The sequence below is a fragment of the Microchirus variegatus genome (genome assembly GCF_963457635.1).
Source record: "Microchirus variegatus genome assembly, chromosome: 6".
Taxonomy (NCBI): domain Eukaryota; kingdom Metazoa; phylum Chordata; class Actinopteri; order Pleuronectiformes; family Soleidae; genus Microchirus; species Microchirus variegatus.
In genome coordinates this window covers 21,804,262-21,829,222 of record NC_139807.1, presented here as the reverse complement: position 1 = coordinate 21,829,222, position 24,961 = coordinate 21,804,262, and the positions used below count along the sequence as shown (strand labels likewise).

The following is a 24,961-nucleotide window of genomic DNA, read 5'->3' as shown; positions in this document are numbered from 1 at the left end:
CTGTCTGTCTGTCTGTCTGTCTGTCTATCTATCTATCTATCTATCTATCTATCTATTTATCTATCTATCTTTGTGAGGTGTGGTTTCTCTGGGTTCCAGCACATATGGGTGTGTAAGGGAATGAGGGGGCGGATGAGATGGCAAAGAAAGCAGTAAAGGGGGAAAGAGTGCAAATTCACTTGCAATAGGGGGCGCCAGAGTACTCAGAGGAAATTACAAGGTCTCTAAAAAAGAAGTGGCAAAAATCTTGGGAAAAGGGAAAGAAGGGAAGAGCTTACTTTTCAGTGCAGGAAAGTGTAAACAAAGACAAGGGCACTTTTAGGTGTAATAGAAAAGATTCTGTGGTTCACTCCAGATTGAGGCTTGGACACTGTGGGTTGAGGGGTGGGCTGGTTCTGATTGGTAATTCATTCTGATGGTAAATGTGAGTGTGGAGACAGTGAAACATGTACTTCTCCAATGTAAATTACACTCCAGTCAAAGACTGTCTCTCTTCAGGAAACTTGGAGCAGATGGAGAAACTGTTTTTAAATCTTGATTCTCTGGCAAAGACAGTTAAACTGATGGAATATCTTCACAAAACAGGAATATACAATAGGATTTGACACGTTTCTTGTAGGACCTATTAACGAACAGTAGGGGCAGCAATACGCCATCGTTGCGTCTCACCTGCCTAATCAAAGAAGAAGAAGAAGAGTTTGTTTGGGTGGAAATGGCGGCTGGTTTGAAAGAGCTCGAGCTCGTGCGACTTGTTTATGCTTCTTTACAGGTAAACATGTTTAAATAACAACCAATTAGTCCACTTTTACTGCATGTTAATTGTATTGTATCTTATTTTTAAGTACGTGTTCATGTGACAGCCCGTAACGATAAACTTCGACGTCAGATCGCGAAGACGTTTTAAACATTTTTAATATGGTGTTTTGTGAACCATAAACCTCGTTTTGACTTTAATGTAGTCATTGAAATGTTGTTGTCGTTTAATTATAGTTTCTCTCGGTGTACGGCTGAGCTTATGTCAACTTCTCAGAATATGTTTGCGTTCTCCCATAGAGAAAACCCGTGTTTTTAGCTAGCGTGCATAAGTTAGCAGGAGGTTTGATATTCGCTGGATATTCGTTTTCAAAAGACATTTTCTCAATCAACAAATTGACATTTTCTCATTCTGATAGCTGTAGTAGTTGCCAATGGTAGACAGCAACTTACTAAAGGTGACGTTTTGTTGATATCTGCCATGTGAAACTGTATGAAATTAAATATTTAACAGCACTTTTCCTGTAGTAAGCAGCCGCCTACCATTGGCAACTACTACAGCAATCTGAATGGGAAAATGTCTATCTGTTGATTTTTGGTGAATTTTTTAAATATTTAATTTGTTTCACAATAATGGCGCATATCAACAAAACGTCACCTGTAGTAAGCAAACCAAAATTATCCACTATTATTGATTTATTTGCTATATGGAGCAAAGTCAAGTGAAATATTCACAACGAAGAAGTGGAAAAATCTGAACTTGTTGTTATTATTGGGGAAAAAAAGGCTCAAATTGATCGGGGAAAAAATGAACACATACCATAAAGTTTTACCTCACTTGAAATTATTTTCCTGATATCATTTGCACTAATATCCCTATAACATTTTAAACTTTTTATAGTTAGTATGTAGTTAGTAAGTATGCATTTTCAGTTTCATTGTTTCTGCAGTTCAGACTAACAATAGTTTAACAAGATTTCATATTTGGAAGATTTAGATTTGCGCATCAGTACTTAAAAAAGCATAAACTTGTCTATTGATTGACAGAGATTGTTTTTGGTTTGAAGTTTTACCGTAATGAAGCCCTGGAAATTCGCTGTTTTAGATTTAAACGATGCTAAACACTGTGTATGTGTTTTTAAGATTGTTTGTGTGTGTGTGTGTGTTTGTTCCTTGTTGAGGCTGCATCTTGTCCACTGGTGGAAGGTCTGGATTTACAGGAAGACAGCATGCTGCAGCTGCTGTGCACTCCCTCTCAGCACCGCACCGACATATTAACGTGGCTCTGCAGCAGGTGGGATAGAATCCATCCAACATCATGTCAGCACTCATCCTTCGTAAATTGTATAGAAGATCTGACAGACCTCCTCCCCTGGGGAGGAATGAAGTCATTCAATTCAATCTGTCTGTCCTATTTATCACTTTACAGTATCAAACCACATTTTGCAACTTCCAAGGCAACGTTGGTCAGATCCAAAGACGAGAATGTTCTGGTGAAAGGTGACATTTATAAAGGTTAGATATTCAGTACAGTAAGCAGTGTGGTATATGTTTACCACACTGTGAATTAAGCTATTTATGTTTTTTTGTTGTTGCTTTTTTCCCGTTGACACTAGGGTGGGGGGAAAAACTTCTTTAATGCATTACAATTCTTCTTTGAACAATCATGAATAAATGCAGTCAGGGTTTCCCCCAGAAAACCTGCTAAGCCCGGTGGTAGAGCCTCTCGGGCAGTCCACCGGCGGCCCACGGTATTTTTCAAGTGCGCCTTTACTGCCAACACTGTGGCAAATACTTTGAGACAACTGGGAAAGTCAGCGCCTTGGCTAGCTTACTGCAGGGTGAAGAAACCTCTGGCTTTCAAAATAAAATGTGGGTATTGAATGTATGAAAATATGGTGGGGGCAAGTAAAAGCCTGGTGCCAGGCTTTTACTACCAGGGAAAAAACCCTTATAACAGGGAAAAGGGTAGAAACCTTGGGGAGAACCACAGGTGAGGGATCGATTCCCTGGACGGAGAGACGTGCAGTAGATGTATAATAATGTACAATACACAATTAAAGCCTGGCACCTATTATTATTATTATTATTATTAATAATAATAATAACAATAATAATAATAATAATAATCTGACCTCTTTTACTGTTGTAACGTGTGTTTTGTTTTAACAGAATTGGCCTTGTTTGGGCAGGAGCTGATGCTTTGCAAAGCAGAAGACCTGGACCTGATCAGGGTGAGAGGCTGCATTAAACAGCAATGACGTAATAATTGTTTTAAACACAAACATCAATTTTTTTTGGTTCTCTTTTGTTTATCAAACCATGTATCCAGGGTGTCGCGAGTCACTGTCGGCAGCTTTGGTTCCTGCAGCAGCTTATGTCGCTGCTCCCAGGCGACAAGAAATCTGCAGGTCAGAGAGTGGACGGAGAGCTGCTACTGAATGAACTCTTCAAAGCTGAGAATCTGCCTCACCTTACGCAAATGCTCAACCCCACATTAGACCCCAGGCCTGCAAAAATCAAGTACAGTATACATGTTATGATCCTGTTAAACACATATACAGTATGTTGTCTATAGACTGATAAATCAAGGCGATATGTGCTGTTTTTTAATATTTTAGGTTAGGTATTATATAGTTGACATTTCTGCGTTGAAGAGCTTTACGGGTTCTGAGTTTGTCCTCTTCCTCCAGGACTCCTGAGTTACTTGATGCAAACTAGAGATGCTCGACTTCAGCATCTTCAATATCTGATATTCCAATATATCGGGAGTGCTTGGGCTGGTAACCGATACCAATATAGATTATCTTCATTCTGCAAGTAAATACACATGAAAAATAATAGTTGGAGAAGGGGCAAGCACAGACGTCAGGGAGGTAGCAGCCCATTCTGCTCACTGTTTTAATCATTGGTCATATCCACGGATCTTGGCTATTTTGCTTTTTGATTTCCAATAATACATTTTAAAACCAGTGTTTGCCGATACAGATATTGTGGCTCCCTCCAACCTTTTACTGCTTCTCGTCACCTCACAGAGCATTACGCAAAGGTACCAAATCATCTGCTAAGCCGAGCAAAGAAGAGGATACTGATGTTGCCTCCCTCCTTCAAGTGACTCAGTCAGCACTGGAGCAGCTACAGTCTGAGGTGTGTGTTTTTATAGATCCTTCAACAGACTTGATTCATCGTTCATGCCTGATGTCTGTGGTCATAGCAGCTTCTGTTTTCCTCTCAGTGCGAGTCCCTGGAAGTAAAGAAGCAGAGTCCTGGTGTTTTCTCTCCCAGCTCATTGCGTGTGGCAGCAAGAGACCTCCAGCAGCTGATGGCTACTTTCAGCCACGTTTATGAGAGCAATTTGAGGTCATACTGCAACCGACAACCTCCCAGCTTCAGCACAGAGACCGATGTCTTCCAGAGAGTGCACCAACTGCTGCTGGCCTGCAACACGGTAATTACAGGTTGTTGTATGAGGTACAGGCACATTCTCAGTGAAACACAGCAGCCAGCATGAAAAACTGATTTCAGACATTTAACAAAAGATTCACTTGATAAAATCTACACCAGCGTAAGTATGCACTGTCTTATCTCACTTATTTCAACTGGAATTTTGTGAGTTCATACATGTGCGTGTATACTAGGGGTGGGAATCTCTTGGCACCTCACGATTCGATTCTAAACCGATTATCGATGCATCTCAATGCAACAATTTTTTACTTTAATACTTTGCTACTCATTTAAAAGTAAAATAAATCAACATAAATATAAATGTGGTAGTGCCCCCTCATCTGGCGCAGACATCCCTTTTATTTCTGCGCACCGCCCCTGCGATGTTCTCTTCTCCCTCTCCTGCGCCGTTCGTCGCTCCTGCGTCTCCAAGAGCTCATTTGATTTTGATTTGATCTAAAGCAGACTGGATCATTTCTCTACGTGTTTTATCCCCACATAAGAATAATGATCTTTATGACGAGGATGGAGTACAGTCACGATGAAGTGCAGGTGATCTGAGTGAAACTGAGTGGTGACAGACTCTGAAGAGCAGGGCGCACTTTTCATCGTTTTCACTCCGTGGTCTTAATCTTTGTGAAAGAAGACGCTTTAACGCTGTAATTAAGGGAATAACAGATGCATCAGATGAGCTGATGTCTTTAGTTCCCTGCTCAAAGAGAGAGAATGTTCTCTGCTGTGAAGTCAATGTCGCGGGGAGTTGATAATCTGTGCCGCACGCAGCCAAGTTTCACTTTTGCGCAGAGACTTTCCAGCGTTTAACAGGTGTTGTTCCACCGTGAACTCGATCTGTTTCGACCACTGAATTATCGGTGCATCCCTCAATATAATATCTTTATTGACAAGAACGATGTAACTGTAATAATGACGCACTTAATAGTGTGACTTTGGTTTCAATCGGCACCTGGACAAGCGTGCGCTGCGCGGATTACATGGGGGAACGTGCGCTCTTGTTCCCCGGTATAGACAAAGCTGAGGTGTATAAAAAAATCTATTTTAAATAAATAAACAAGCAACGCAAAGCCTGGCGGCCCGCTAGGCTTATAATACACTGGGGGAAACCCTGGCTCTGCAGTGAGCGAAGCGAACAGAATGTTGCAGCAGGCGAAGTAAAAAATGTTTTTATTTTTTTTAAAATTCCGATTATTAACTTATCCGCATCGATCCGGAATCGTTCTAGAGAGAATCGCGATGCATCGATGAATCGATTATTTTTCCCACCCCTAGTGTATACTCCGTGTATCCACTAAGGGCCAGGGTTTCCATATTACCTTTTAAGAATGCGCAAGGATACATATATACAACACTGCTGTTTTGATAAAACTTGCACAAAAGCAAAACATATTTTTTTTTTACATCCAATAATTTTCCTTGGAAAATAGAGCTGAACGATTTTGAAGAAATATCTAGTTGTGATTATATTGACAGCAATTGTGATGGGATTCACGATATCAGAGGGAGTGTAATCTTTCCATCATTATTCTCATTTTCATTTGAAAAAACATATTTCAAATGATTACTGTGTGATATTTGTGCAGAACTGTGAGACACAAAGAACCTCTCTTCAGTCTGTAGAATAAGATGTGTAATTTAAGTAGGCCGTAATGCGATTTCAATAAAATTTCAATTAATTGTTCAGCCCTATTGTAAAACTAAGTAAACTGGACTCGTCAAGCTCCACCTCACGGTTATAACCGTGGAACGAAAGTGAAATGAAACCCAACCTGACCCCAAACCTACAGCCACTTTAGAAGACGGTGATGTTTGCCCCATGCTGACGTTACTCCCACTGGATGGACCACCCAACCACCTCACTTTCCCACACCAAAGTCCATAGAGATGTGGCATTTGTAGCTCTTGGGGACACAAGAGTTGCTGGTCTACTGCTGCCTCATTCAGTTTGTGGCACTTAAGTAAATCCATAACGAGACATTTCAAAGTCACTGAAGTCGCAAAATAATATCAGCAATGGGTCAACAACTCTTTCCAATTAAAAATGACTTTCTAACTCGATAAAGCAGCAAATATATTCTGAAGATATAGTATGCTTTAACTGGCATAGATCTTACGAGGGGAGACTTCTCTTAAGTGGCAAAAAATTTTCCCCAAAAGTTTTTCCTAAACAGAGTCTCGGGCTAGTTCTGTGACTGTGTTGTCAGTCTCTCATACATCATCACCTACACTTTGTGGGTACTGACATACTGCACACACACAGCTGAAGCCCAGTCTAAGGAGTCAAATCCCACTGATGCCCTTTTTTCCCCCCCGTCTCATTTGTTAGGAGTTGGAAATGCTAAATGAAGTATCGGAAACTTCTTCCTCCATGAAGGAAGTGAACCTTCTACATATGCAGCCTCGCTACTGGAGGAGAGGAGTGAAGCACATGTTGTGTAAGTACTGACTGTTTGTTGGGCGTGATAATGGTTTGTGAGCGTCCAATGGAAACACCTCCAAGTGTCTGTCTCGTTCTATCAAATATACAGTATTATCCAGGGAACAATTTGAGGGAATTTCATGACCTCTTTTAGCTCCAGGAACTGTCAAATAAGCAGTATCATCAATTTATTTACTTTTTTCTTCTTCTTTTTCAGCGGACCAACTGACAGAACTTGCCAAGCAAAATAGAGAGTTTCTCTCCCTAATTCAGCCGTGATGGACAGAAGCTGAGACCATCGGGACGTAAAACCCTGGGAACAACATGGTAATGCTGGAGACTGTTGTCCAAATGAACATGAGATGAATGTTGACCAGTGAGAGCGACTAATTCCAGCTCAGCCTCTCTCATCTCAACAGAGTCAGAGCAGTGAGAGCTGGTTTACAGCTGATGTACACATTTATATAACCAGAATTTAACTGTTGACTTAACTTGATGACTTTTTAACAAGATATTACCTGACTTTTTAGTTCCATGTGTCTTATATTAAAACAAGTTCATGTAGACCTGCTCAGTAGCTGTCTGTATTATATGCAGATGGTAATCTAGCATCATTCATTTCTATTTGTTCCACACCAAGCCGAGACTGAGAAACATGTTGCTTTTTATGGATCTTCCAATTCAATAAATCCAGTCTTTTAGCAGCCAAACATGCTCTATTTTTTTTACTGTCTTTTAAATCCAACCACCACTATGACCATTTTTGTGAATATTTATATAATGTATATAATATAAGTTTAATCTGAGTGGAAAACATGTTTCTGAAAACTACTTTGATAATGAATCAACTATTTTTGCTTGGTAAGGAGAAAGTTAAACATTTACTAATTCGAAATGTTGTTTCTACGTTGTTTATTATCAGTTAAAAGGTTTCCTGTGTAAAATGTCCGAAGGTTTATTGGCAGAAATGGAATATGCTGTTTGTATCGTCACTTTAAAGATAGATTACGACTTTTAAGTGCTTTACGTGAGGACCTTGCTTTTTCAAGGCTTTTTAAAGTGTGGTGTACGACATTGTGATGTAAACAATTCAATCGCGTTACCTTGGTTACTGCAGGATTGATGTTGCAGCAGGTTTAATCATTTCTTCAAAAAGTGTTGCAATTGGCAAACAGATAATTATGAACATTTGCTTTTTCCTCATGAATTGAACATTTATTCGTGTTTACTAATTGTGTAGGTGTTCACCAAATTAATCAGGGTAGCTTTAAATAATACCTATATAATAGACTCAAGTTGATGAATATTGATTTATTCTTACCCGTTTTATGACTGCTAGAGGAGGAATTGTAAAGACGGAACAAAGTTTATTTATAACCAAAATAAAATGAAAACCATTTGTTTTAATAAGTTATATCTTTAATTCAGAGATAACCTTTGACACTTTTGACAAAAAGGTGGAAGAAAGCTGATCTCATGTGATGATGTTAAATGTTATTTTCTTTATAAGAACATACATCATTAAATGTCATATTAATCCCACAGCTTCATCATCTCTTCACTAAAGAAAGAGTCTGTAAATCAACCTAGAGCTGCAACTAACGATTGTTTTCGTAATCGATTAATCTGTCGATTATTTTCTCGAGGAATCGGTTGGTCCAGAAAATGTTAAAAAACGTTGATCAGTGTTCGTCAAACCTGGAAATCACGATGTTCTTGAATGTCTTGTTTTGTCCACAAACCAAAATGATTCAGTTTTAATGATTTCTTTGTTTATGTGGAGCAAAGAAACGAAGAAAAGATTCACATTTAAGAAGCTAAAACAATCAGAAATCTTGTTTTAGTCATGAAAAAAGCTTCAAACTGATTATCGATTATCAAAATAGTTGCCGATTAATTTAGTAATCGATTAATAATCGATTCATCGATTAATAATCGTTTCATCGATTAATCGTTTCAGCTCTAAATCAAACACTGTCCCTTCATACACAGTTCAGTGGGACACAGGTTAAAGGTCGAGACTGTCCAGCAGATGGCGAAGTTCTCATTAACAGCTGTGTTGACCTCATCTCACTGCTCAGAAGCCTTTACTGACCAACCATTCTTTCAGCTCCTTGTCGAAGTGACCTTTGACCCTCAGGGTCATGGTGACCTCATTAACCTGCGTGGGCGTCTCCTTCCCTGTCACCTCCATCAGAAACCGCTTCACGTCCTTCTCCAGAGCCCAAATGTCACCCTCCACTCTCCGTACCAGCGTCGTCCTGCGGCTGCCGTGGGTTAGGTCGGTGTACACGGGGATGTTGTGCATGCGTGAGCGGCGGATCATGTAGGCAAGAGGCGGTGGTGACTCCGCCGGAGGAGTCCAGCCAGACGGAGTCGGACCGGTGTGTTTAGGCGGAGCGGGGACGCGAGTGTGCGGGATGAGCCGCTTCACGAACCTGTACTCCTCCGTGGACTCGATAATCACAGGCATTTTAACGTCACAGACGAAGCTGTGCCCGACAGTGGCGACGGGAGCTGCCGGTGTCCGGCCGTGGAGCTTTAAAACACCGGGCAGCGACCTCCGCAGCACGGCGGACGTGAGGGTGACGCAGGCGGCCATGTTGTGTAGCAGCCGAAGCATCTGACCCGGAAATAGTCAATTACTTCTTGTGAGCGCGAGGCAGCTCTGTTCATTAAAACGTGTCATTGGTATTTTTTTTTCTTTATTTGTTGTCAGCATGGAAACATAATACAATACTTTTTCTTTTTTTATATATATATATCACTTTTTTTGCTTTTTAAGACTTGCATTTGACTTGTATTAAAACACAAAAAAAAAGAGTTATAGCTGTTAAGGCACAAATATTATGTACAAAAATAATGCTTATATATATACATATATAAAGTTTATATGATTTACAGAAAGTGTGCAAGAATTATTTAAACAAAATTAGGCATGTGCATAAATTTAGGCACCCTTGTCATTTTATTGATTTCAATACCTTTAGCACTAATTATTGGAACTCAAAATTGGTTTGGTAACCTCAGTGACCCTTGACCTCCATACACAGGTGAATGAGAAACATGAGAAAGAGTATTTAAGGAGGTCAATTGTAAATGTTTCTCCTCTTTGCATCTTCTCTGAAGAGTGGCAACATGGGAGCCTCAAAACAACTCTCAAATGACCTGAAAACAATGATTGTTCAACATCATGGTTTAGGGGAAGGATACAGAAAGCTATCTCAGAGATTTAAGCTCTCAGTTTCAACTGTGAGGAACATTGTGAGGAATGTGAAGACCACAGGCACAGTTCTAGTTAAGGCCCGAAGTGAGAAAAATCTCAGATAAGCACATTTGGAATAAGGTGCTGTGGACTGATGAAACTAAAATAGAGTTATTTGGGCAAAACAAGGGTCGTTATGCATGGTGGAAAAAGAACTCAGCATTCCAAGAAAAACACTTGCTACCTACAGTAAAATTTGGTGGTGGTTCCATCATGCTGTGGGGCTGTGTGGCCAGTGCAGGGACTGGGAATCTTGTTAAAGTTGAGGGTCACATGGATTCCACTCAATATCAGCAGATTCTGGAGAACAATGTCCAGGAATCAGTGACAAAGGTGAAGTTGTGTCGGGGCTGGATCTTTCAACAAGACAACGACCCTAAACACTGCTCAAAATCTACTAAGGCATTCATGCAGAGGAACAAATACAACGTTCTGGAATGACCATCTCAGTCCCCAGACCTGAATATTATTGAACATTTGTGGTGTGATTTAAAGCAGACTGTCCATGCTCGGAAACCATCTAAACTGAAAGAACTGGAGATGTTTTGTAAAGAAGAATGGTCCAAAATACCTTCATACAGAATCCAGACTCTAATTAGAAGCTATAGGAAGCGTTTAGAGGCTGTTATTTCTGCAAATGGAGGATGCTAGAAATGTTTCTTTTGTGTTGCCTAAACGTATGCTCATGCCTAATTTTGTTTAAATAATTCTTGCACACTTTCTGTAAATCATATAAACTTAATTTCACTTCTCAAATATCACCGTGTTTGCCTCCTATATGATATATTTAACTGAATTTTTTTATCCAAACAACCAATGATTTATAAAGGAAAATCATGAAAATGTACAGAGCTGCCCAAACTTTTGCATACCACTGTATGACTGTATGGCCGGGCCTCAGTGGGAGGGGTCTTTTCCTGTGTCATTGTAACTGGAGTAGCTGTCTGACTTGTTTGTCCTGCTCCTCCCCTTAACTTTCTCTGCACTGCTGTGAGCTCAGCACACACTTGGTCTATATCTGTGGTGGCGTGTGGAGAGTGAACCGAGCGCAGAACATGGACCGACTCAACGGGCAGGACATACCTCTGAACAAACTGGACGACATAGAGGTAAGTGACATGGTATTTGTAAATCCAGACATTAAATTTGATCTATCTATCTATCTATCTATCTATCTATCTATCTATCTATCTATCTATCTATCTATCTATCTATCTATCTATCTATCTATAAATAAATGTATGTAAGAAGAGAATAAAGCGCTACATCGGTTTGATGACACCTTTGACCCTTCACAAGGTCTGTGACCTTCTGATTTACAGAAAGCAAATGAGTGGTGTGGGTTTGACAGAACATGCTGTGTCTTGTTTTTGTCTGCAGCCCAGGTGAGTCATCACCTGTCTCTCTGACACTCCCTCACAGCCACACCTGAAGTCATAGTAACAGCAAATAAACACCTCTGTGTTTGAAATAATAATGAATTAAAAAAAAACACTGTGACTCTTTGTTTGTGAAGGTTCTCAGTCATTCAGGTCTTAGTCATCTTAGACAACTGGGACTCACTAGAGTTAAGTGTGAAGAAGTTTCACCTCATTCTGTGACGTTTGCACGTACACGAACATGGACAAATCAGAGGTGAACATGTTACGTAGTACGAAGTGTTACGGCGCTTACTTATCTCATGAACATGAATATTTCACTAATATTCATGGTTACATCCAAACATACTCATGAATGTTATATGGAGCACCAGGTGTCTGATTCAACATATGATTTTGTTAAAGTTCTCAAGTCTTATTGATTGAGCCTCGTTGAGAGAGGGCTCATCTGGATGCAGGAGGACACCCTTAGATTGATCACCCAACTGGGGGCCGCCTTCATGGAAGGTTGATTGAAAGGCCCGAAACACCCAATGATGCAAGGGTACACAAATTCAAATTATACCTAGATCAAAGATTGGCCTCCCACAGAACATGCACAACCACCTCTAGCACCTAGCACATATTGGCACAAAGGACAAATCTTAACATAAAATCTTCTAACCCGTCCTCATACCTGAATAATGTCAGTATAAGGTCTGAATTTGTGTATTTGGCATAAAGTGCATTTAAATGAAGACAGAGAGAAGTATGTCCTGATCACTGTGACTGAGGGAGAAAACCTGTTTATTCTGTAGAACCTGAGAAGTCTGGACTTACTTCTAACAACCTTTACTACCTTTGTTATTACAAAAACAGCAGAGTGCCTGAAAATGGTATGGTTGTTACAAAACCAAGGTACTACTACTGGTACTGATGCCTCATCCTAGTGGCTGCTTTACCTAATCTTTGACGTCTTGCCATCAAGTTTGGGAAACACTGGTTTATATGGCCTGAATGAAAGAGAGTGCAGACCTCGACCAAAGCAGTTTTGGATTTCTGCATTTCCACCAAAACATTATGCTGCTCACAAACAGACAAACATGGCCAAAAAACACAACCTAAACATCCAAGTGTGATGTTGTTCTTCAACAGGAGCCAAATCTTGACCTTTGTCCTCTCTGCATTCACAGGCCGCAAAAGGTGACTGCAAAAAACAGCTTCGCCGCATCAACATAAATCACTACGCCACCAAGAAGAGTGCAGCTCAGAGTATGCTGGACGTGGCCCTGCTGATGGCCAACTCGTCGCAGCTGAAGACCGTCCTGTATGTGGGACCTCATTACCGCTTCTACATACCCCTCCTCGTCCTGCTGTCCATGTCCATCACGTTGCAGGTGGCTGTGGGGCTGTTACTTGTCTTCATCGGCAAGTTACTCCGACTCACTGCGTCTTCTTTTGCTGTCAATCTTTCTTCTTCTTCTTCAAGTTTCAAGTTAAATGAGCATTTTTTTGTTAAAAAAATAATCATTTAAAACATCTTAGTCATCGTCATTTCACAGAGCTTATATTGTTTGCGTCATGCGATTGTTTGTCAGCAGTGAAGTACGATCTGAATGACGTGAGGAAACACGCCAAGCTCGATAGGATGAACAATGTGGCGACGGTCTTCGTCTTCTTCACTGTCCTCATCAACATCTTCATCACAGCCCTTGGCTTTGAAGGACACATTGTCAGGTAGGCAGACAATAAATTGACTTACAAGTCTGAGCTAATGACAACATTGCTAAAGTCACACATCATTTTTACTTTAAACTCTCATGACTATTCATCATTTCATCCCCAGTACGTCAGCGTCACCTGTGGTTGCAGCACCACCACCGAAACTTTCCCTGCTGCCGGGTGAACTGAATATAACTGGTGCCATTTAAGAAACTCCTCTTTGGACCAAAATGAGAACGTATCATAGTTGGTGTAAGCTCAAAGCCTGTTATGGTGGAACACTGTACAAACTCTCTGGTCAAAGTGTGACTGCTATGGGCCTAAATTCACCAGATGGAACTAAAGTTTTGGATCAAGTGAGGAGCTGAAAGAGGACCACCAACTATGTAACTCTTCAACCATTAAAGCTGCAGTAAGTACTGTAGGCTGGACTCACAGAAACATTGCTGACCCCCAGGTTGTTACTAGACATGCCTGATACGAGACATGTCGTCCTCCTTTGTTGTATGCACTTCGTCCAACAAAAACACCAGCAACGGCATGAACTTTGTCCTTGTCCGAGAGCTCCACCTTGAGCTTAAGTGCAGAGCATAAGACATTTCTCAACTCCGACTGCAAACAGCACAACCGGAGCAAAGGAAACAAAACTGGTCCTCGATACTGTTCAGTAAATTGATGCTGCCACTAAAAAACAACAAGCAGCATCTCAGTTGACAGTTGTCTCCGCTGAGGACATTCAAGTGTTACGTTATCAGTGCTTAAATAGGGACATTTCCACTAAAGCTGGGGACACACTACAAGGGCCAATTCCAATTCCTATCTTAACCCTCAAGCTCAACCCTTATCTTAACTGGCCCTCAAAACCAAGTGTTGAGGGTTATTTTGTCACTTAGAAATTGGACACCCCTAAAATGCAGATACGTCTTCAGACTGTAGGGGGCAGAATAACGCCAAAGCTGCGTACAGTCTGTTAACTCCAAAAAAGAAGAAGAAGAAGAACACATTTACGTCAGGATTATTTATTCTGATCCGTTTGTCAGTCAAGTTATTAGGTTGTCAGTTAGTTATAAGATGATACTCATACAAATATTCAGCTGACAGTTACCACACACCACGACTTATTGAAAAGTAAACCACACCGGCCGACTCTTGACAAAAGATCGTAAAATAAAAATAAATGTTACGCAACAATGACGTCATTAATCCATAATATGGGCCTAAACTAAGATCATTTTTATATCTCTATTAACAAAGAAAATACTTCATTTGTATCGCACTCGTTTCGCTGCTTTCGACGCCATCTTTGTTATGTCAAAACACGCAATGCATTCTGGGTAGCCCTTGCTCCCAAGGGTGGTCTCGGAAAATCTTAATATTGAGGGCGATACAGCCCTTAAACTTGACCCTCAACTTAATTTTTCTGAGAATCAGGACAGCACTTGCACCCGAGGGAGAGCATTTTTGAGATTGAGGATTAAGATTGAGGGTTAAGCAAGGAATTGGAATTCACCCCAAGATTGTTTTTGCCTGATTTTGGTTGGGCAGAGTCTGCACCAGTTGGGGACAGTCAGCGTGGCTAGTTGGCACAGAAATCTGTTGGCGTGTGAGGGTTAACACAAACGATCCAACCTCAGTTGCAGTCAATCAAGCATGTTTGAATTTGGTAGTGTGTACTGATTCCCAACCCAACTGCAAACACATGCTGCCAACAGCCAATGAAGAAAGTGTAGGCGGTGTAGACACAGGAGATAAAAACAACAATGCCGATGCTTGTTTACCCTTTAAATTGTCGCTCTCATGAACGTGGTCTCACAAGATCCTCAGTCTTTCAGTCGTCATAAGAAGTTGTGTAGTATAGAACCAATAGGACACACTAGCTCTCTCTGTGAACTGCCCTCAATTTGATGACATCCATCTTCCTTAAAGGTGACCCCCCCCCCCCGTGGCCTTTGCACTGCAATCTGTCGCACAGTGAAAAAAAACAATATCCACATTTTTTGCCAAATGTCTTAAAACTTGTCTCTGTGTTATAATTTATTGTATTGTTTCTGTACAAATATTGGTGGGAGTAAGCCAGTTGCACACATAGCCTTGTAATAAAATGTACATTAAAAAATGACTTTTATACTGAAAAGAAAATGTCTCATCTCATCATTTAGAAATCATGAATTTTTCATTGTCCTATTCAAAGTAAGATTCAGACACTGTACTCTCAAAGACACTCATTCCATTAACTGATTTTTAATGGACAAAAGTCTACATGACATATTATCATGTATGTTTGCTTCACAAGTAAAACAATCAAAAAAGAAATCAAATCCACAAATCTCTGCAAGGCAGGAAAACATTTTGTGCAAGCAAGCAAAGCAATTAAAGGAAATAAATATCATCATACTTTTGTCTTACTTAGTGTCAGTACATCCCATAACATCAACCCATGTCCACACAAACTGTGTTGGTCTGGATCCTCTACTCTGGAACAAATACAACGTTCTGGAATGACCATCTCAGTCCCCAGACCTGAATATTATTGAACATTTGTGGTGTGATTTAAAGCGGACTGTTATTATTTTAATTTACTATAATTATTTTATTTTTTTTGCTTGTTACTAATGTATTTCTGGCTGTTCTTTTAAATTATATTTAAAGTTGAGTTTTGGTGGTTCAATAAATACTCTGAATATCGTGTCTATTAATCATGATTTCAATATCAGTTAAAAATAATTGTGACTAATATTTTTTGCCATCATCGTCCAGCTCTAGTTTAAACATGTTACAGTGTCATTGAAAAATATTTTTTCCCCTAAAGATCTTTGTCATTTCAGTTTTACATATATCATCTACATACATAATACACTTTGCATGCTTTCTTATCCTTTATAAACAGAGAAAATGTAAATTATTTTATTTGTAATTTTGTATTTTTAATGTTTTAATGAATTGCTCTCCAAATGGCGCTGTGGAAAAGGCCCACACAAGCCCACATCTGACAGGGGAAATAGCCAATACTGCAGCGTGGCACCTGGGGTGGTGAAACAGTATTGCGCAACAAATGGGAGATTGGAGATGGGAATACCCCCCGATTATTAATGGGTCTTTCGCACACTGCTCGGAAACCATCAAACCTGACTGAACTGGCCAGTGGCGAGGTCGGCAAGATGGCGCACTGAGCAGTCGCATCTGTCTGAGCTCCTAAACAAAGTCCCAATGTAACAACTTTTGAGATCTAATATTCCACTTTCCTGAACAATTACAGCCCGAACATGAAAAAAAACTACAGCTCGAAACCTTCGGCGGCGAAAAACCTCCTATTTACAATTCATAAAGACAACGAGCACGACTATTCAACGCCGATGGAGACAGTTAACGCTAGCAACAATAAAAGAATGGCTACAACCCCTGCAAATACTCCCGAAAAATCACACACGGAGAAGAAACCGAAAGTTAGGTCTCAGGAAAACGAATCCAACACATCTACTGACACCATTCTGAAAGCTATCGACTCTCTTGGAAAACGTGTCGACGACCGCATGGAGGATGTTAGCAAACAGATGCAACAACATAGCACCATGCTAGCTGCTATTGCTAAATCAGTGCAGCTCAACTCAGAGGAGCTGAAAGAGTGTACAACGAAAATAAAACACATGGAAAAACAGATTGATTCTCTCAAAAAAGATAATGATGACATTAAAGCTCGTTTATTGATTCAAGAAAGATACAAAAGGAGATGGTGTCTTCGCATCAAAGGGAAAAAGGAGAAAATGAATGAAAACATCAGAGCAGAAGTGGTGGAGCTTCTGGGTAGAATCGCTCCGGACCTGAAGACAAAGATGGAAGAAGCAGTCGACGTTGTCCACAGAGTGGGGCGAGCGACAGAGAACAAGCATCGACAAATCATCATTATGTTTGCGAGACGTACAGTGAGAGATGACATCTGGAGAAAGACGAAGGCTTCTCCTGTGTGTAAAGATGAAGGGATCCGCTTTGCTGAAGACCTGACCCCAGAGGACTGGAGGTCCAGGCAGGCAATCTGGCCAAAAATTGCCCAGGCGAGGAAGGCGGTGGGCTTCAGGGGCCCCTTTGGGTTCATAGAAGGCAAATGGCTGAATCTCCAGATATGGGCTAATTTCTGAATGTGAAATGGTTAAACAGTGGAACATTTTAAAAATGGGACTTTTTCCTCAATACTTTTCTACTCCACCTCCCTAAACCTCTTCGTTAACTTTGTTCATGTGTTCTGTGTTCCAGTTGAAATCTGACATTTTTTTTTTTCTTTTAAAGGGGAAATAAGTAGTTTATAGTGCCATCTAGAGGAGAGGCTGAAATTTCCAACAAAGACCTGCTGCTCTGCTCACCCCCTCCCTTCCCTGAGCGCTACAGTATCCTCAGCTGGTCAAATGTCGTCCTCGTTGTCTTTCTCCGTGTCAGCAGATAAGGTTCATGAGGTGAGGGAGAGGGCGAGCTACCGCGGCCGTAGCAGACGAAGCAGAGAGAGAGGAGGCGGGACTTCCGCTACAAGTAAAGAGACGCTTGTTTTGTTCTCTCGCGTTTGTCCTTACAGGCTCCGGTAGAAACATGGCGTCTTGCTGCTAACAGTGGCTATGCAACCGCAGTCCGCGGTCATGTTATTTTAAATGACTTTTTGAAACACTACGAAAATGAAACAAAAACTATTATACAGCAACTAGACAATGCAGGAGCACATAATATGTATAAAAAAGTGGATTTTGGGTTATATAAACCCTTAAATACTACATATTGTACCTTTCATACAAGGGGACTTAAAGACTCAGTTAAGCGCAAAGCTGTTTTTCTGTTCTGCAAGGGGCAACAAGCAAACTGCATTTTTCTCCAGGAAACCCATTCTGATGAGTCGGATGTTAAATTCTGGTCACAACAATGGGGCGATAAAATTTTCTATAGTCACGGCACAAACCGGTCGGCTGGAACTGCCATCTGTTTCAACAGATGTCCTGGGAAGATTTTGTGTAACAAGGCGGATAAAGATGGACATTGGGTTGCCTGTGTTTTGAATATCGACAATTTTTTCATTATTCTGATTAACATTTATGGGTATAACAATGATCAAAAGAATAAGAATTTGTTGCATCAAATTTCGATACTCATAAAGGAATTTAATGCAAAATTCCCACTGATCACATAGTAGTTGGAGGCGATTTCAACGTAACCCCTGATGAATGGCTGGATAGGTGGCCTTCAAAATTCTCTAGGGAATATAGAAACTCAATTATGGAAAATTTTGCTAATAATAACAAATTAATAGATATCTGGAGAACCTTGCACAAAGATGTTCAACAATTTACCTGGCACAAACCTAATGGTCAAAGTAAATCTCGTATTGATTATTGGTTGGTGTCACATTCTATTTCTCAATATGTTACAGAAACAACAACCACTAATGGTCCTTTAAGTGATCACTGTACTATTAATCTGAGACTAAACATAGAGACCAGAATAATACATTTAAAGATTATTGGAAATGTAATTCCCAGTTGCTAAGACATGTGGAATACTGTAACTCTATTAAAACATTAATTTTGGATATCAAAAATGATGGAGCTATTAGCACATCAATATCCAAGTGGGAATTTCTAAAATTTAGCATTAGAAAATCTCCAATTGCATTTGCTAAAAAACTAAACAAGCAAAAGAGAGAAGAAGAAACAAATGTGGTTAAAGAACTTATGAATCTTGTAGAAAAAATTAGAATTAATAACCTGCAATCAAGACTGGATGTGATGTATTTGTATAAAGATAAGGTGGCTTATGTGAGGTCCAGAGCCAAGTGGATAGAAGAGGGAGAAAAAAATACAGCCTATTTTTGCAATTTAGAAAAACGCAGACAGGAATTTAACTCAGTTTGTAGTCTAATGATCGACGGTGAGGAATGCACAGATCCTAAACGCATCTCAAAGGAAGTCTTCAATTTTTACAGTAACCTCTACAAATCTTCATACTCAGAACAAAATGTCACATCCTTCTTTGACAAAATTAATCATCTGATTCCGGTAATTGATAATAACTTTAAAGAAATTTGTGATGAAGACTTATCTATGGAGGAATTTGATTTTGCTATTAATAACATGAAATCTGACCGCTCACCTGGGCCAGATGGAATAACAACAAATTTCTATAAACATTTTTGGGAAGATTTAAAAACCCTATTGCTCCAAGCATTAATTGAATGTATAAATCAAAAAGAGCTCATGGAAACAATGAAACAAGGGGTAATTAAATTGATTCCAAAACCTGGAAAAGATAAGAAACTTCTAAGCAACCTTAGGCCTATTACCCTTTAAACACAGATTACAAGATCTTTACAAAAGTCCTGGCAACAAGATTAAAGACAGGCATCTCTGAAATAATTAGCCCAACACAATCTGGATTTCTTAAAGGAAGGTCGATCCATAATAATATTCGCTTGGTTCTGGATCTTATAGACTATAATCACTTAATTAAGGACAATGGTTTTATGTTGTTTCTGGACTTTCGCAAAGCTTTCGATTCTATTGAACATGCTTTTATTATTAATACACTTAAACAATTTGGGTTTGGTAACATATTTCTTGACATGATTGCAATGTTACACACTGATATTAATAGTTGTGTTTCCCTCTCAGAAGGCACATGTCCCAGGTTCAGGGTTGAAAGAGGCATCAGGCAGGGCTGCAGCATTTCACCTCTTTTATTCATTGTAGCCACTGAATTACTGGCTTTAACTGCTATAAATTCTAATATTAAAGGTTTAGACATAAACAACCACAAGTTAATTATAAGTCAGCTTGCTGATGACACTACAATCTTTCTTAAAAATAAGGAACAAATTCCGCTGGCTTTGAATATTATAAGGCCTTTTTCTCAAGCCTCTGGTCTGAACTTGAACCTGGACAAATGTGAACTTATGAGCATTCATAGTTGTGCTGATTCTTCACTGTTTGATATTCCTGTAAAAAATGAAATCAAATATCTAGGAATTTGGATAACTAAATGTGCAGACGTTAGTGAAAAAAAGAATATCCAAAATACTTTTGATACATGCAAAAAAACTTTAAACAATTGGCTCCAAAGGGATTTAACATTGTTTGGTAGGACAATGCTCACCAAGGTTGAATCATTATCCAGATTAATCTATCCAGCATATTCCCTAGCCATCCCACCGAGAATTATAAAAGAAATTAATAGAACAAATCTCAATTTCATATGGAAAAATAAACATCACTACATCAGAAATAGAGATGTGATAAAGGACTATAAGGATGGTGGTATAAAAGCAATTGACTTTGAAATGATGAATGGAATTTTAATGATCAAATGGCTTCGATCCTTCTTAAGGAACGATGATGAGATATGGTTTTCGCTTCCTTCTCTTGTCTTCAACAAAGTTGGAGGGATTGAGTTTCTATTAGTATGTGACTTTGAAATATCCAAACTGCCCATTAAACTTTCCAAATTTCACCAACAGGTTTTATTTAATTGGAAAATGATGTTCAAACATAATTTCAGCCCCCATAATGTTCCATTGTAGAACAATAGAGTGATATTGAGTCGAGGGAGGTCTATGTTTGTGGAAGACTGGATGACAAAACAAATTTGGTCCGTTTTACATATAATGGATGGAAATGGTAACATACTTGAACTGAATGATTTTAATACTAAATATAGCACAACTTGCTCCAATGAGCTCTATGAGAAAGTCTCACAGAATATTACAAAGGCTTTACTCCAATCGATAAAAAATAATATTTTGGACTTACCAACTCCAAATTTACACAAAGTGAAGATAGATGATCTGGACCTTGTAAACGATAAATGTAATAATACGTTTTTAAGGCAGTATTTAGTCAATACCTTATATCCAAGCAGAACAAAAAGCTCATTCATTCTTAAAGATTTTAACAAATCTGAAATTTCAAATATTCGTACAAAATACTTAAAATTCCCCATTCCCCCCAAGTATAAAGAAGTTCACTTTAAAACTATAAACAACATTTATCCTTCAAATGAATTTATGAAAAGCAGATTTAAATTTGTGGTAGAAAATTGTTATATATGTAATATACATTTGGAAACAACGGAGCATGTGTTTTATGAATGTGAGACTGTCCAAAATTTGTGGAAATCTCTCCACGACTTAATGTCGTCCAGTTCCACAGACATGGAGTTTTGGTCCTCTCAAAATATTCAATTAGGGGTAATCCTCAAACACAAAAAGACTGAATTTTTGGTGAATAATCTCATTATTATCACAACATTTTACATACACAAATGTTGATATGCCAAATCCCCCCCCTCTTGGCCCGCTCTTAAGAATGAACTTTCCATGTTACAAAAAACTCTGAAACTAATAAATAGTCCCCAGGCAATTAAACTTTATACATTTTTAGTCGAATTGAACCTTTCATAAACCCCTTGTATGTAATTGTTTTTGTATTAACTGGTCTTTTTACTTTTATGTTATTTATTTACTTATTTATTTTCTATTCTGTTTGTTTGTTTGTTTGTTTTTTTCTTTTTTATATCTCTCTATTTGCCCTTATTTCTTTCCTTATTCTTGAATATGTTGTATGTCTGATTTAGACTTGAGATTGTCAGTCAGAATTCCTCTTATTGGTTCCTCATAGGAGGTGTGATGTACTGTGGAGATATGTAGAATGTCGTTTTTTAGGAAAGTTTGTCATCATACTTGTTTTGTTAATAAAGCTTTAAAAAAAAAAAAAAAAAAAAAAAAAACTGGCCAGTGGCTCCGGTCTCCCGGTCCGGCCCGCCCATCAAACGGTACCCGGAATCGGTACTTGAACGCATCCTTGTAACATTATCCGAGTGGAAGAGGAAGGGATTTCCTAAGCTGACTTGAACGCAGCACTGCTCGCAAAGAGCGTGATGACGTAGTTTGTTAACGCCCGTCATTCATTGGCTGCGACGTTCGAGCGTCGCGACGTTTGAGCGTCATGACGTCAATGTTGCCGGCAGTTTTCTCGTTAGCTCCGGTGTGGCTAACAACAGCGCTAAGCAGTTTCATTCGTCTGACGTTCTCTTTGCGTTGCTGTTATTTTATCGGCATTGTTGTCCGGTCCAACATAGTTATATAAACTGTTAGCGTGTCTTCGGCGTCATTCTTTAGATACAAAAGCCACAACACGAATGCAAAAGCCACAACACAAATACAAAAGCCACAACGGAAGTGAACGGTACCGGATGTTGACATTTTTTTATGGATGTTGATAATGCGGCGGTAAGGACCGTGAGTATTAGTAAAATTATTAATTATATACTAATTAAAAATACTAATTGTTATTAGGAATAATATCAACGTGTTGAAGTAGTTTTATAACTCCCGATTCTTTCACTATGTTTCCTCAAGCGGAAGAAGTTAACGAAAATCGCGCTATGTTATCAGCAGCGAGTAAGTCCGTAACTTTATTGACATCTATGAACAGAACATTTGATGGACATCATCCCCCGCCCCATCACACTCAGTCATGGCGCCACACCACAAAATCACTGTCTCCACCAATTCAACAGCAAACATCCCGAGAACACAGCAGAGGCCTGTTGCACAAAAGTAGGATAAGGGATTAAGCCGGGCTATGTTGTTTATCCTGACTTAATTTATCTGTGATCTGGTTTCTCAAAAGCAGAATAGGGGAAAGCAGGATATGTTATGGCATAAGTTACCATGGAGATTTAACCTGTGGCGTTAGCCTGGTCTGGAGCAGGCTAACGCCACAGGATTTATGAAATCTCATCCCTCATCACAGCAGCTGTCACCACAAATGTAAACTAATAGTTATTCCACTGTCCACTACACTATGTTTTCACATTCAACTATACCCACGGTCATTATCTAAACATGTGTGGTCATTTATTACAATAATTCAAAAATAATTTATAATAATTTTATATTTTATATTTATACACTCGATAGAAATATAAAAACACATCAAAGAGTAACACGATGCTGCTTTATTGAATAAGGATAAATCAAAGCAAGTAAATCAGCTCCTTTCAAAACTGAACTCTGTCTCTGCAAAGACATAAAGAACCAATTCAAAGAACATTATAGAACATAAGAATATTATAGAACATTATAGAACATAAGAATATTATAGAACATAAGAATATTATAGAACATTATAGAACATAAGAATATTATAGAACATTATAGAACATAAGAATATTATAGATTATAGAACATAAGAATATTATAGAATATTATAGAACATAAGAATATTATAGAATATTATAGAACATAAGAATATTATAGAACATTATAGAACATAAGTATATTATAGAACATAAGAATATTATAGAACATTATAGTACATAATAATATTATAGAACATAAGAATATTATAGAACATTATAGAACATAAGAATATTATAGAACATAAGAATATTATAGAACATTATAGAACATAAGAATATTATAGATTATAGAACATAAGAATATTATAGAATATTATAGAACATAAGAATATTATAGAATATCATAGAACATAAGAATATTATAGAACATTATAGAACATAAGTATATTATAGAACATAAGAATATTATAGAACATTATAGAACATAATAATATTATAGAACATAAGAATATTATAGAACATAAGAATATTATAGAACATTATAGAACATAAGAATATAATAGAACATAAGTATATTATAGAATATTATAGAACATAAGAATATTATAGAACAAGAATATTATAGGTCATAAGAATATTATAGAACATAAGAATATTATAGAATATTATAGAACATAAGTATATTATAGAACATAAGAATGAATGCACATTAAAAGGTCTGTATATAATACACGCACGCACGCACACACACACTCCCATACGCACGCGCGCACACACGCTACACAAGCTCGCTCGCTCGCATACGCACGCGCTCACACACACAAAGTGTATTTTACAATCTAAAGGAAGTGACATTTACACATTTTCACTCACAATTTCAACTCATTATCAAAGTACAACTACGTTATCAAAGATGTTAAATAACTTTTTGGATCGTAAATGTTTCGTTGGAGGAATTGACGTGTAGTTCCGCACTACTTACGCATTCAGGCGATCGCTTTTTCTCGTTGGTTCATTATCGTGTTTCATTTCTTTTTTGATTTGGTCTTTCACTTCCTCCATGAGGATTTCAGCCTCAGTTGTCATGGTGAATCTGAGAATCTGTGATCGACAGCGAGGTCTATTTGAGGAAGCTGTGTACACGCACTGATCCAGGATAGGTTTCACCTGGTCTGATGAATCCGTGTTCGATCATCCTGGTCTTTGTGGAACCAACTAAGCCTGGACACGCTTGTTTTGGATTCGTTGAACCAGGATCAATCATTCATCCTGGATATCTGGATCCTACTTTTGTGGAACGGGCCTTTGGAGATGATAGGACTGATTTAGTCAGCCAATCTACACATGTGGGAGGTTCACACTCATTGACTGTACATAAATATGTATGACTATGTTGAGTTAGGAGAATTTCACTGTGAGGAAGTAGTGCACTCAGACAGGACAGAAGAGACAACACCAGATAGAGTATGTCTAAGCAAGGCATACTCTATAGTATAGTTTTGGATTTCTGACCCTTGTCATATTTCTACTACCCTCACACCCCACGCAAGGTAACTAAGTAACTTTTATTTAAAGTACATTTCAAATGAACTACTTTTTACTTCTACTTGAGTACATTTTCAGATGACTACTTTTACTTCTACTTCAGTAATATTTCAACAAAGTATTGGTACTTTTACTTGAGCACAATATTTTAGTACTTTTTCCACCTCTGGCATAGGTTAAACCATGCTTTCATTGAACCGCTGTAATCTTTGTAACTACCTTTAATGTAATAAACCTAAGGAATGTATACATCCGAGAGACGAAGAAGACCTTCCCGTGTGTTTTTCTTACAAGATGATGTATCGCTCTATGATTGTCTTGCCATATATTGAT

At 38.7% G+C, this 24,961-nt stretch overlaps 3 protein-coding genes across 3 annotated transcripts; 2 read left to right on the top strand and 1 right to left on the bottom strand.

Moving 5' to 3' along the window:
• Positions 1-712: 712 nt before the first annotated feature.
• haus7 (HAUS augmin-like complex, subunit 7) lies at positions 713-6,658 on the top strand (the record flags this gene model as incomplete). Its single annotated transcript, XM_083890835.1, has 8 exons — positions 713-769; positions 1,935-2,047; positions 2,183-2,253; positions 2,926-2,987; positions 3,086-3,276; positions 3,789-3,900; positions 3,989-4,201; positions 6,539-6,658. 8 exons carry the CDS (start codon positions 713-715, stop codon positions 6,656-6,658), a joined length of 939 nt encoding a protein of 312 aa, XP_083746961.1.
• Positions 6,659-8,097: 1,439 nt separating this feature from the next.
• LOC310928311 (large ribosomal subunit protein mL49-like) lies at positions 8,098-9,233 on the bottom strand (the record flags this gene model as incomplete). The annotated part of the gene is made up of 1 exon (XM_083890834.1): positions 8,098-9,233. The coding sequence occupies one exon, from the start codon at positions 9,231-9,233 to the stop codon at positions 8,709-8,711; it is 525 nt and encodes a 174-aa protein (XP_083746960.1). The 3' UTR covers positions 8,098-8,708.
• A 1,718-nt stretch (positions 9,234-10,951) lies between these two features.
• Positions 10,952-13,370, top strand: LOC310928310 (ninjurin-1; the record flags this gene model as incomplete). Its single annotated transcript, XM_083890833.1, has 4 exons — positions 10,952-11,005; positions 12,448-12,682; positions 12,856-12,991; positions 13,101-13,370. 4 exons carry the CDS (start codon positions 10,952-10,954, stop codon positions 13,183-13,185), a joined length of 510 nt encoding a protein of 169 aa, XP_083746959.1. The 3' UTR covers positions 13,186-13,370.
• Between the last annotated feature and the right edge of the window lie 11,591 nt (positions 13,371-24,961).